General features: G+C 32.8%; 1 protein-coding gene across 1 annotated transcript; it reads right to left on the bottom strand.

Annotated features, from left to right (window-relative positions):
• Window positions 1-3673: 3673 nt before the first annotated feature.
• On the bottom strand, window positions 3674-5512 carry LOC126702269 (probable inactive purple acid phosphatase 27). Its single transcript, XM_050400941.1, has 3 exons — window positions 5387-5512; window positions 4795-5000; window positions 3674-4705 (listed from the first exon to the last, which is right to left on the bottom strand). Exons 1-3 carry the CDS (start codon window positions 5393-5395, stop codon window positions 4597-4599), a joined length of 324 nt encoding a protein of 107 aa, XP_050256898.1. The 5' UTR covers window positions 5396-5512; the 3' UTR covers window positions 3674-4596.
• Between the last annotated feature and the right edge of the window lie 7343 nt (window positions 5513-12855).

Below are 12855 nucleotides of genomic sequence, written 5' to 3'. Positions count from 1 at the left end.
GTCAGAAAAAGGAAAGGCAAATTGTTATTTATTTTAAAGGTAATTCTACAGTACCCCCTCTTTTTTTTGGAGGGTACGGTACCCACTAGTAAGTAACCTGCTATATTAGGTTACCAAAACATCACATTTGGTGGTACTATCATCACATTGTGTAGTACTAACATCACATGTGATTGTACTTTATCACATTTGGTGGTTCTCTTATTTTTTTCTTACATTTGATGATATCATCCTCATATTGTGCAGTACCAACATCACATGTGACTGTATTTTTGTCACATTCAATGGTTCCTTTATTTTTTTCTCACATTTGATGGTACCATCCGTACATTGTGTAGTACTAACATCACATATGATTGTATTTTTGTCACATTTGGTAGTTCTCTTATTTTTTTTCACATTTAATGGTACCATCTTCACATTGTATAGTACCAACATCACATGTGACTGTACTTTTGTCATATTCGGTGGTTTCTTTTTTTTTCCTCACATTTGATGGTACCATCCTCATATTGTGCAGTACCAATATCACATGTGACTGTATTTTGCCACATTTAGTGATTCCTTTAGTTTTTTTCCTCACATTTGATGGTGCCATCCTCACATTGCGCAGTACCAACATCACATGTGACTATAATTTTATCACATTCAGTAGTTCCCTTATTTTTTTTCTCACATTTTATGGTACTATCTTTACATTGCACAATATCAACATCAAATGTGACAGTACTTTTGTCATATTCGATGGTTCCCTTATTTTTTTTTCCTCACATTTTATGGTACCAATCTCACAAAGCATAGTATTAACATCACATGTGACTGTACTTTTATCACATTCGGTGGTTCTCTTATTTTTTTTCTCACATTTTATGGTACTATCCTTACACTGCGTAGTACCAACATTACATGCGACTGTACTTTTGTCATATTCGGTGGTTCCCTTATTTTTTTCCCTCACATTTTATGGTACCAATCTCACAAAGCGCAGTACTAACATCACATGTGACTGTACTTTTGTCACATTCAATAATTCTCTTATTTTTTCTCACATTTTATGGTACTATCTTTATACTACGCGGTACCAACATCACATGCGACTTTACTTTTGTCACATTTGATGGTTCCCTTTTTTTTTTTCTCACATTTTATGGTACCAATCTCACAAAGCATACTTTTGTCACATTCGATGGTTCCCTTATTTTTTTTCCTCATATTTTATGGTACCAGCCTCACATTGTGCAGTACCAACATCACTTGTGACTGTACTTTTGTCACATTCGATGGTTCCGTTATTTTTTTTTTTTATATTTTATGGTATTAGTTTCACATTGCGCAATACCAACATCACATGTGACTGTACTTTTGTTACATTTGGTGGTTCCTTTATTTTTTTTTTCCTCACATTTTATGATACCAGCCTCACATTGCGCATTACTAATATCACATATGACTGTACTTTTGTCACATTCAGTGGTTCCCTTATTTTTTCTCATATTTGATGGTACCATCCTCACATTGCACAGTACTAACATCACATGTGACTATACTTTTGTCACATTCTGTGGTTCTCTTATTTTTTTCTCACATTTGATGGTACCATCCACACATTGCACAATACTAACATCACATATGACTGTACTTTTGTTATATTTGGTGATTCCTTTATTTTTTTTTTCTCACATTTGATGGTATCATCCTCCCGTTGTGCAGTACCAACATCATATATGACTGTACTGTTATCACATTCGGTGATTTTTTTTCTCATGTTTTATAGTAACATCCTCACATTGCGCAGAACCAACATCACATATAACTGTATTTTTGTCATATTTGGTGGTTCTTTTTTTTTTTTTCCCTCACATTTGATGGTATCATTTTCATATTATGGAGTACCAATATCACATGTGACTACACTTTGGACCCACCAGATGACTTAATTTCTTCTACTTCGTACGGATGCTGAATTATAAATGCAACTTTGGTTCTGTATATACGAGTATAAAGCTTACTTGTATTTGTGCTCAAGTTTTTAGAGATGAATTGAGAGAGAAGAGTTAAACATGATGGGCGGGTCAAGATTTTGGTCTGATATGTTATGAAATGGATGAATTGCTAACATTTTAGTAATAGCCTTGTTTTATGTTGGGATTGAGACATGATGAGTTGAAGATATTAACTGTGGTAACATAGGGCAATCTACTTAGACAAGCTAACATGTGCTCCCTTCTATTTGTTTGTTTATTGTATTAATAGACATGTTGTAACTTTTTATGCTCCATACTGTTTTTGGGTGAATGCAAAAATGTAATTGATATTTAAGTATAATTCAATGGCTTGAACTCATAGAACTTGAAATCTATTATGAACTCCTTCATGTTAGTAAAGTGTAGGGCACAATTAAGTGAAAACGCCTGTTGAAGCCTAGGCACAGTACAAGTGTGCACTAGATTGATGTGAGGCACATGTTTAAAAAAAAAAATAGTTTGATAAATTTGAAAATAATTATTAATGGAAAATACGACAATTAAGAGATCAAATAATCATGTAAATGGATATAAAATAATTTTTTTAATTCATATGAAAGTAATAGAAGCCCATCATTTTGCAATTTTACCACAAATAATGCAAGTTAAGTCATTTTTATTTTTTGGATAAGCTAAATGAGTACTTTTGGCAATATCCTTTCTTAAATCTTAAGTAACTATAATGAGCAATGACTAATTACATATCTTAGTTATATATTCAATCACTTAATAATTATAAATCTATAAGAATTAGCTAATATAAGATGAATGGTGGACTGGAGTGATTGTGGTCCCAAATTGGTCTTATATAGTAGCACATCTTAACATTGAATTTTATATACCAAATTAATGATTTATATCAATAGTGTTAAGATACTATGAATACAATTAAGTTTTGGTTTATTTTTTTGAAAAATAAAGAAGTACAAAAAAAGCATGCCTAAAGTGTGCTTCTTTTAATACACCTAGCTTTAGAGGCTACAAGTGCTGGAGCTGTGGTGCTTTGTGCTTTTACCAACATTGTGATTCCTTGGAGTTGGTTGGTTTACTGAGTTCGGTCCATAGCATGGTTAATACCTTGTACTCTGCAATGTATGATGGCGGTCGCATTTCATTTATTCCCTTGAAATTGTGTTACTCAAGACAGTAAAACTGTATTAGTCAATCAATGGTGAAACATTGTATAATCACATTATTAAGCGAATATAATCACATTATTAAATTTAATCCATTTTGTATATAACACTAGAGGAATTATTATACTTAATATTTATACCGCAATATAAGCATATATATAATGCCTCAGTTGTAAAGCTTCAATATTATATGCAAGAGTTATGTCCTAAAGAAACAATGAAGCTTCTCCATGTCAAAGCTACCGTTGTCTAAAGGTTCTTACGTACCAATCATAATGAAGTCTGGACTTATGTTTGTGTCCAGGAAGCTCTTTTCATGAACAATCTTTGTTTGTGTTTGTATTCTAGCTGTAAATTGTTACATGCCAAAGTTGGAACCAAAAAAAAAAAAAAAAAGAATTATCAAGCTCCACTCTAGAGAGGTAAAAATCAATCTCATAAATGCCTATAGCTGATAATGTATTACAAAGAAAATGGAGTAATCAGTAAGCGCCATAAAAGAACTACATCAGATCTCAAAACCTTATCTTTAAACTCCTAATCAACTAGAATAACATGTAAGTGCCATAAAAGTCAAATGACGATATAAAGAAACACACAAAAAAAACCTTATTTAATTAAATATTAACAAATAGCAAGAAAATTCACAACTGATGAAGGCTTCTATCAAGTCTTTTACCTATCATCTTCACATCTAAATAGACTTTCTTCATACTGATTTCTACGCATATGTTTAAGACAATACTCCTCACTTCCAGAAGTCACTGATACCCAGTGATCATTCAGTGACCCTTTTGGAAGTGTTAGTAGATGATCATTAACTGCCTTTTCCTTTTGACCTTGCCCTGAGATTCTTTAGACCAAGATATAACCATCCTTTCTAAGACAGCTGTATTCTGAAGCAAAAGTCCTCACCACAAGTACTTCTTCTTCAGTTCCAAGAAAATCACCAATTTTGATAGTTTTGCAGGCTCTCCCTCCCCATTGGTTCCTTGAATGATCCTTCAACTGCATAACTGATACTAGATGAATAATCAAGTACTTGATGTGCAAGAAAAATTAGCCATGGTTGCTTTTGCCTATTGACTGATGCCAAGCAATTCTCAATGAACTTGTATTGCTCAATTCCTTCCCTCCAGTCATGTTCAGTGTCAGCTATGCAAAAGTGGAACATGCCATAATCAATGGAGTACCTGGAAAATGAAAATAATATTGTTTACACCAGTTTCTTGCACATCTAGAAATTAAGTCTATTGTAGGCCATATATGGGGAGATTGTACTGGTACAATATTAATAAAACATATAAATACACAGCTATAGGTGAATGCCAATCACTTAGCAATCTACTTTTTCATATAAAAACACAGACATATAGGTGAATGGAAAGCATAACAAGTTTGAAATGATATTCCTGTACCAGAAATTGGCTCTGTTCTCAGCAGGGACATAAAACATAGTCTCCACCAACACACCACATTCCCCCCCAAGAGTCCATAATCCCATAGAATGATCCAATCCTTGGCCAGTCACGCTCATGGTTACCACTGTGAGGATTGTTCACCAAGTGGCACATAAGACAAGGTACAAGACAAGTATAAGCTCAAATATTATGAGTGATATATTAAGATGAAACCTTGCAATCATGTATGGCACGGTTGATGCAATTGGCTCAACCTGTGCTGTAAATTGGTCCCACTGTAAAATGTATCCATTTGCATAACAAATATCTCCAATGTGGAAAACTATATCAATGTTCTTTAAGTCTCTAAAAAGCTCTCGAGTAGTGTTAAGAGAGCCATGCTGGAAATTGTTATATTCGTTGGAACCATCAGCTTCATCCTGCAGAGGGAAAGGTTTAAGCAAAATTACAGAAACTACATAAAAATTGGATAGGGCTTCATGATCTTAAACATTGATCCAAAAACTTAAAGCAACAAATTTCAATACATGGCAGATTTGATCTTGGAGATCAATATTCTGAGTTTAAGAGAATGAAATTATTGTGCATTCAAAGTGAGAAATTGAATATACTACTGTAAGATCAGGCAGATATTTGTACATTTAATATTATAACAAAAAAAAGCTAAGCAAGATAAATTAATATGTTGCTGATGATAAATATAAATTAACTACAATAACCCACACACAAGTCATTGATTAGCCATGGCTGCAATATGGGATTTAATAATTTAGATGTACATAAAATTTTCCAATAGACTTCAAACCTTCCCCATGTCACCAAAAATAACTACACTTTGTAGAGAGTTTTGACCAGGATAAGGAGATGCTCCAAACTGATATTGTTGACTCCAAACATATGTACCATTGAACAATTTATGCCCTAGCTTGTAAGTATATCTGTATAATCATCAATAAATTAAAAACATAATTGAATGTCGAGTTACTCATAAGTTGAAAAGTTGAAAGTGAAATTTCAACAAAGTACCCAACTAATAACTTCTATGGTATATCTTATAGCCAAAACTAATCTAGTGAAAATATTCCTATTTCAAATTCAATCCTTTTGGGTCTATGGGTTAGCCCATTGGTTGTTATTGCTGGAGAAGTGTTACTGATTGATGAAATAAGAAAAGAAATTTAAGAGCTTATGGATTGAAATTTAAAAAAAAAAATTTGCCGAAAAGTAAAAACATATGCTTAAATAAAATTATACAAAGACTAATATTATGGACATAAATGCATAACAAAGGAGGTGCTGCTCCTCTGCATTAAGCTTGGCCCAGAACCCAAATTTTAAGAGTTCACACCTAAAATCAAAATCATATGCAAGAATAAAGATACAAACCAACTTTCGAAACAAAGTTAACAAACACCCAAATCTCCTATCAAAATAATAAAAATAAAAACCCAAATCAATTAATACCATTAGGGATTACTAACAATGAATAAAACTAAATACAAATCATGCGTTGATAGTCAAAGAAACTTTAATAATTTGTATATTAGTAGTAAAATCAACTTCGTCTGAGAGAAAGAGAAAGACAAAGACAAACCTATTTCAAATATCGTCACCGGGCAGAGAACGGCCGATATTGTTTCTTCTTTGGGTATTGTTTAGCTGCCCTGGGTTCTTGTGGTTGATTAGTAAGAGAAGAAGCTAATATAGAAGAAACCGAATTCTGTGTTCTTTAGATAAACCGAATCGGAAGCGTGATATAGAGTCTGAAGCGTGATAAAGAAAAAGAAGCGTGATAGAGAGAATTTTGTTTTTGAGAAGGAGAAGCGCATAGTGAATACTGGGTTCTTTTTTTTTTTTTTTTACTTATATATATAAGTTGTTTGACCGGTAGCCAGTATTCACTCTAAATTACTCCAAATTAAATGAATGGTCCAGATCAAATTTTTATTTATTTATAGTTTTAGATTTAAGTAGGTACCGTACCCCCTCAAACAAAGAGGAGATACGGTAGAATGACCCTTATTTTAAATAAAAACAACTGCCAGAGTTCTTTTTCTTTCTTATTTATTTATTTATATCTACGTACTTTCGTTTTCAGAGAAGTGGAGTTATTCTCTTGAAGAACTTATCGAAAATAAAAACAAACAATTTTTTTTAGTGCCCACTCTCTAAGGCTACTGTGGAATTGAGATGAAAATTTGAAGGTTTTCTCCAAATCCTTTCTCAAGTTTGTTCTGATTTTCACTATAACAAGGTATGTGTTTCAAACTATCAATCTAAAACTCAAAGTACATATATTATCTTGTTTTGTAGACGTAAATCCTTTTAGCCTTCCACAATTTTGGTTTTGTATGCGATGCAAACCAGATGTTATTCCAAAAATACACACACAGACGCACAGAGAGAGAGAGTATTTACCCATCTTTTATTTTGTGTATAATAATGTCTCAATAGTCAATACTTTCAAAATTTATCTTTGATATGGTTGTAATACCAATCTTGTATACTAGCTTCGCATGCAAGGTGATTCTTATGTTTGTCGCATACGTCAAAGCCTTTATAAGCCTTCTTATGCACTTTGTCTTTAAAAGCTTCCTGAATTTATGAAGGCAGATTAGAAAACACCTGGTAATACACATTTCATCTCGGACATAATAGGGTTTTTGTCTACGCTTCATACACAATTCAATGCCTTTTTCAAGGCAAAGGCAAGCGTAAACTGGTCCTTGATTGATATCAAGTTTAGAAGGAAGATGAGTCAAGATTGGATGTGAAGAGAAATGGAAAGAGGTAGGAGTAAGGTCATTAGCTCCCACGTCTCCAAGAATAAGGATGATCAAATCCATCATCACCACCATAAGTTTTCTTAGAAACTTCTTAGCCATCAATTATTATACGCTTCAGAAATTTTCTTATTTTGAAGGTGAATTTAGAACAAATTAGAATTTGTATCCTTATGCCTTATATAAAATTGAATGATAAGATGTGTTTAAGAATAAAGATTATTTAATATATAAATTGATTTCAAAATAATTGTGATATTTTGAAGTTTGACTATTTTTTTGGTTAAGTGTCATTCGGTTTAAGTAATGTCTTCTTGTTAGGGTCACAAGGATTCCTAATAGTTTTTATGTTAACATTTTTCATTTCATAAAAGTCAAGTATACTCTAAACAATGCAATATGTTTTAAAAGAATACAGTAGAAAAAATTATCCAAAAGTCACAATATACTAAATATAAAAACCTATTTTAAAGGTTTTCAAAGAAACTACGGGATAAAAATTGTGATGAACAAGTATAATAAAAGTATTTATCACCCTACTATTAATTAATGATAAGAGAACATATATTGTTAGAGTTACCTATGGATGATTGCAACTCCTTAAGGGATAATTTGTAGACTAAATGAACTTAAATAATTAAAAATGTGTAATTTTTATTGGAAGTAAATTTATGAATTCAATGTTCAAGTAACGCAAAAGGCTATCTAATACAATATTTTCCTACATAATTTAATAAAATAAATAGCTATTTAGAAATTTTGACCTTTGATTGAGATTGATAGATTGACTTATTTTCTTTAGAGTAACGGCCACTGGTTATTTATGAGCTTTGAAGTGAATCTTGCTGTCATGTTTGGAGATATCAAGTAATTCGTAGGTACTCCTGGAATACGGAGAATTGTGTTCTCTCCTCTCACATTCTTGGTTAGGAATGACAACGGATCGGGTTCGAGGTAGGTTTTTTTTATGCCTGAACCTGACTTGCTCGCCCTCCTCCATTGCCTGAGCTTGGCCTGTTTAATAAATGATTTTTTTTTTAAAACCCCAAACTCGCCCCGTTAGGCCCCTACGGGTCCTATCCAACCACTTCTGGGCCTAATCTAAAGCCCTTAATCCGTGGCCCAATCCAACCCAATCTTAAAATATATAAAATAAAAAAATAGTAACACAAATCCTATCACAGACACAGAAAATCACCAACACAAACTCACATTTAACAACGAAATAAATTGTAAATAATAAACATTCATTAATGAAATTAAAAAAAAAAAAAAGTAAAACCTCGAGATTCACAGCTTTAAGAGAGGAAATGAACCCCAAAAAAAAAAAAAAAAAATGAACCAAAAAAAAAAAAAACACCAAGGCTCCATCAGTGGTGGTTTCAACCATCAATCCCACCTTTGGGCTTCGCCTAACCTCAACACGACCAAGAGCTCCTCCAATCATCACATCTCTCTCCGATCTAACAATCTCGTGCTCCTCTGTGACAAACAACAACCACCACAAGATTCGTGCTCCACCATGACAAACAGCAACCACCACATGATGAGAGTGAGGGTGAGGGTGGATTGGTGAGTGAATGAGAGTGAGGGTGAGGGTGACTAGGTGAGGGGCGGCTGAGAGAAAATGAGAGTGAGAAAGGTGAAAGGTAGAAGCTGAGTGTGTTGAGAGAGAATTGAGAGAAAATGAGAGGTTAGGATTAGGTTTTGTTATAAGTTATATATATATATATATAGGTTTTTTTTTGTAATTTTACTTTTATTCTAAACGAGTTGGGTTCGAGTTCGGGATGAGTACTGCAAAAACCCAGACTTGACCCAAACTCGCTTCGGGTTTTATTTTAAAAACCCAAACCCGACCCTACTATTTATCAGCTCGGGTAAAACTCGACCTATTAAGGTCAAGTTGGGCTCGTACCTGTGGGTCGAGTAACAATTGACATCCCTATTCATGGTGGGATCCACTCATTAAATTTATGATAGGTCTACCATAAATGTAAGAGAAGCGATGACCATTTCTCCATTCTCTAGTACTTAAAAAATTTTCAAAGACATCATACTAGATTAGCACTGGGAGAATCCTTTCCTAAACTAGAATGGGATTGGAACAAAATTTATAATGATTGCTATTCATGTTCATGTAAAGATATCTACTATATTATTATTATTGTTATTATTTTAGTACAAGTGGGGTTCAAACCCAAATTCTTTTTCAATAATAATTTTTTTTTTTAACCAATAAGCCTCAGTTATAACGGGGAATTTGGGCAAATGCCCTTTTCGCGCAAATTATATAGCCTTCTGCTTCTTTTCCAAACTAATTAGGTAAATACCTCTCTTTTGTAACTCGATTTGTAGAAAGTCGAGTATGGGGCGATCAAACTTAAAAAAGGAAAAAAAAATTGCATGGAAGTCGAGTTCCATAAAAAACGCCACTATAGGCCTCCATGAAACGTTGCTATAGGTAAAACCTAATTAAAAAAACAAAAAAATTGCATGGAACTCGAGTTCATGGAGCTCGAGTTCCATAAAAAAAATGCCACTATAGGGCTCCCTAATGGAGCAATCAGATTTAAGAAAAAAACTTGTATGTTAAAACGCCACTATAGGGCTTAAAAACGCCATTATAGGGCTCCCTATGGAGCAATCAGACTTTAAAAAAAAAAATTGCATGTTTTAAAACGCTACTATAGGGTTTTAAAATGCCACTATAGGGCTTTAAAACACCACTATAGGGTTTTAAAAAATTGCATGGAACTTGAGTTCATGGAGCTTGAGTTCCAGCAATTTCTTTTCTTTTTCTTTTTTTTTTTTTTAATTTTCAATTTGTTATAACTCGATTGTCCAAAAATTGAGTTTTAAGTTGAAACTTGATTTTTAGAAAATTGAGTTACAAAATAGAGGCATTTCCCTAATTAGTTTGGGAAAGGGGCGGAAGACTGTATAATTTGTGCGAAAAGGGCATTTGTACATTTTGCCCGGTTATAACTCTATGAAGGTGCATGTCATTTTTTTTTTTTTTTTTTTTGATAATTTGATAGTTTAGGGTGGGAAATTTAAATAACAAATATTAAAGACATCAAAATGTGTCAACTAATTGAGCAACATGCACTTGCCATAGTTTTTAATACAAAGTGGCCTTTTGGTTTATAAACTAATTGAACAACATGCACTTGCCACAGTTTTTAATACCAAGTGGCCTTTTGGTTTATGATAATTCTAATAAAAAATATTTTTAAGAACATACCCAAATAGCTAGTTTTTAATGGTAAATAAAAAATAATAATAATGTTAATGATAGACCCAAATAAAAACTAGTAAAAACTTAATGAGTCATTGTTGTTAAAAGAGATGCATTTTTTTTTTTTTTTGAAAAAGATAATTACAACATATTGGTAACCCTACAGCTCAAGCCTTTTCTTCTTTGACCCTAAGCACTTTGTATATGAGAATGTGTCAATTCAATTACAAAACCTTTGGCTGCTTCTTGATACATCTGATGCAAGAATACATTTAAAATATGTTGCATTATGAAATATTTTTGGCCACTATATGACTACTTTAGTTCACCCCTTTAATTGGGTTTCATATTGAAATTAAGTTGAGTATTTCAAGTATCCCCAGACAACAATTAAGGATCTTCAAATTATTGAAATCTCATAGAATTTTCAGAACATAAAATGATGTGGATTCAAATGATTCTAAAAAAAAACATGGTTTCTAGATAAAAGATTTCTTCAATCTAAAAGATAACTTTGACAAGAAAATTGTAACATAAAAGACAGTAGCATACGATTTCAGAAATGCCTTGAGACATTCATCACACATGGCCTAATAAAACCATAGACGAACATGGACCGTGCCAAGATTAGAAAATGGCATTCAACAAATGATCTAGCACAACATAGACAAAGTGGGCTGCCTTCTTTCCGCATTCTCTCAAATTCTTAAGCCAGCCCCAATATTACGAGCAGTTCAAAGAAACCAATTAGAAGTTCACAAATTTTAAGAACCGTATTGCCATTGTCATTAATCTCTTTGCACCGCTTTAAAGTGACCTTTGCAACTTCTTTCATTATGTAAAAGAAGTTCTTCAAAGAAATTTCAACCAGTTTAAGCATGCATTTGACCATTGAACCCACCAAATGTTTCAATTGAATGAGTTTTTCCTTCAGTGATAGTGCCGAAGAGCATAAGGCCCTCTTCACTGAGCTCATTTTTTCTGAAACCTTCCTGATTTCCATATCAAATGCTAACTTTGCTTTACTAATTATTTCCTTCAAATTTTCAGCGAAGTTATCCCAAAAGCGTCTTGCTCTACCAAGCCAATCATTGATCTTGTCAGACAATTTCTTCAAACCTGTTTCTATCATGGATTTCAGCCAATCATAGAATTTACCATCTGCAAGTATGTCCCATAATGAGGGCAGCAGGTTTTCCATGGAGAATTGTGTGCTAAAGTACTTTTAATTCTGAGGTTATCTGCCTAAAACTCTGGACAAGGAACATACAGACTGTGTTAGCCCCATTATATAAGGCTATAGTTATGAAGATTCGTTGAATTGTGAAAACGGTGATAAATAAAAGGGAAATACTAACTGATGATCACTATGTTAAATTCTAGGTGATTAGGGTTGCTCAAAATTTTAATTGGTCTTGAGAAACTAAAAGCCACTATAGTTATGAAGATTCGTTGAATGGTTAATAAGGTAATAAATAAAACTAATTGCATCATCACTATGTTAAATTCTATAATACTACAATATAAACCCATTATATATTATATAATTCATGGACTTTGCCCATTGGTCTTGAGGACTATAATGAGGGAAAACTATTGATAGTGACAACGGTTTTTTTTAGATAGCTACCATATTCATTTGAAATTTGGATGTCTCAATTTGAAACACCAAAACATGCTAGTTAAGCGAAAAAAACTTTTGACTAGTGACAACTGTTGTTTATTAGTCCTTTTAAAATTCAATTTATAGAGACTAAAAATTTCAGGTGTTAAATGCTTTGCAATTAGAATTATCTACATGTCACCTCCATTCCTACCCTTCACCTCCATTGAACATGAAAAATAATAAAATTAATTTAATGCAGAAACATTGAACAGTTTTCAACAGGTATTTCGCGAGGAAAAAAGAGTAAATTACTAAGTAGGGGATGGACTGAGATTAGGTGCAATTCCTAAATGCAATTACACCATGCAATTACCCCATTTCTTTCACAATTTTTTTTTACATTTTTAACTTTAACTTTTTACTTCTTTTTAATATTTTTTTATTTAATGGTTGAGATTGAAATTTGTTTTTTCTAACTTTCAATCTTAAGTCAACAATTTATTGTTATTGCATCAGAGACACCGGATCTTAATCAGGGGCTATTTGAATTATCCAGGGGTATCTGAATTAATCGTTGCCTATAATTGTAACATGACATGAGTTTGACATTTTATAGTGGCAGTGGTCTAGTTATCAAGTGTTGC

The sequence above is a fragment of the Quercus robur genome, chromosome 10 (genome assembly GCF_932294415.1).
Source record: "Quercus robur chromosome 10, dhQueRobu3.1, whole genome shotgun sequence".
NCBI lineage: Eukaryota > Viridiplantae > Streptophyta > Magnoliopsida > Fagales > Fagaceae > Quercus > Quercus robur.
The sequence above is the reverse complement of the archived record's forward strand: the minus strand, read 5'-3'. Positions and strand labels throughout refer to the sequence as shown.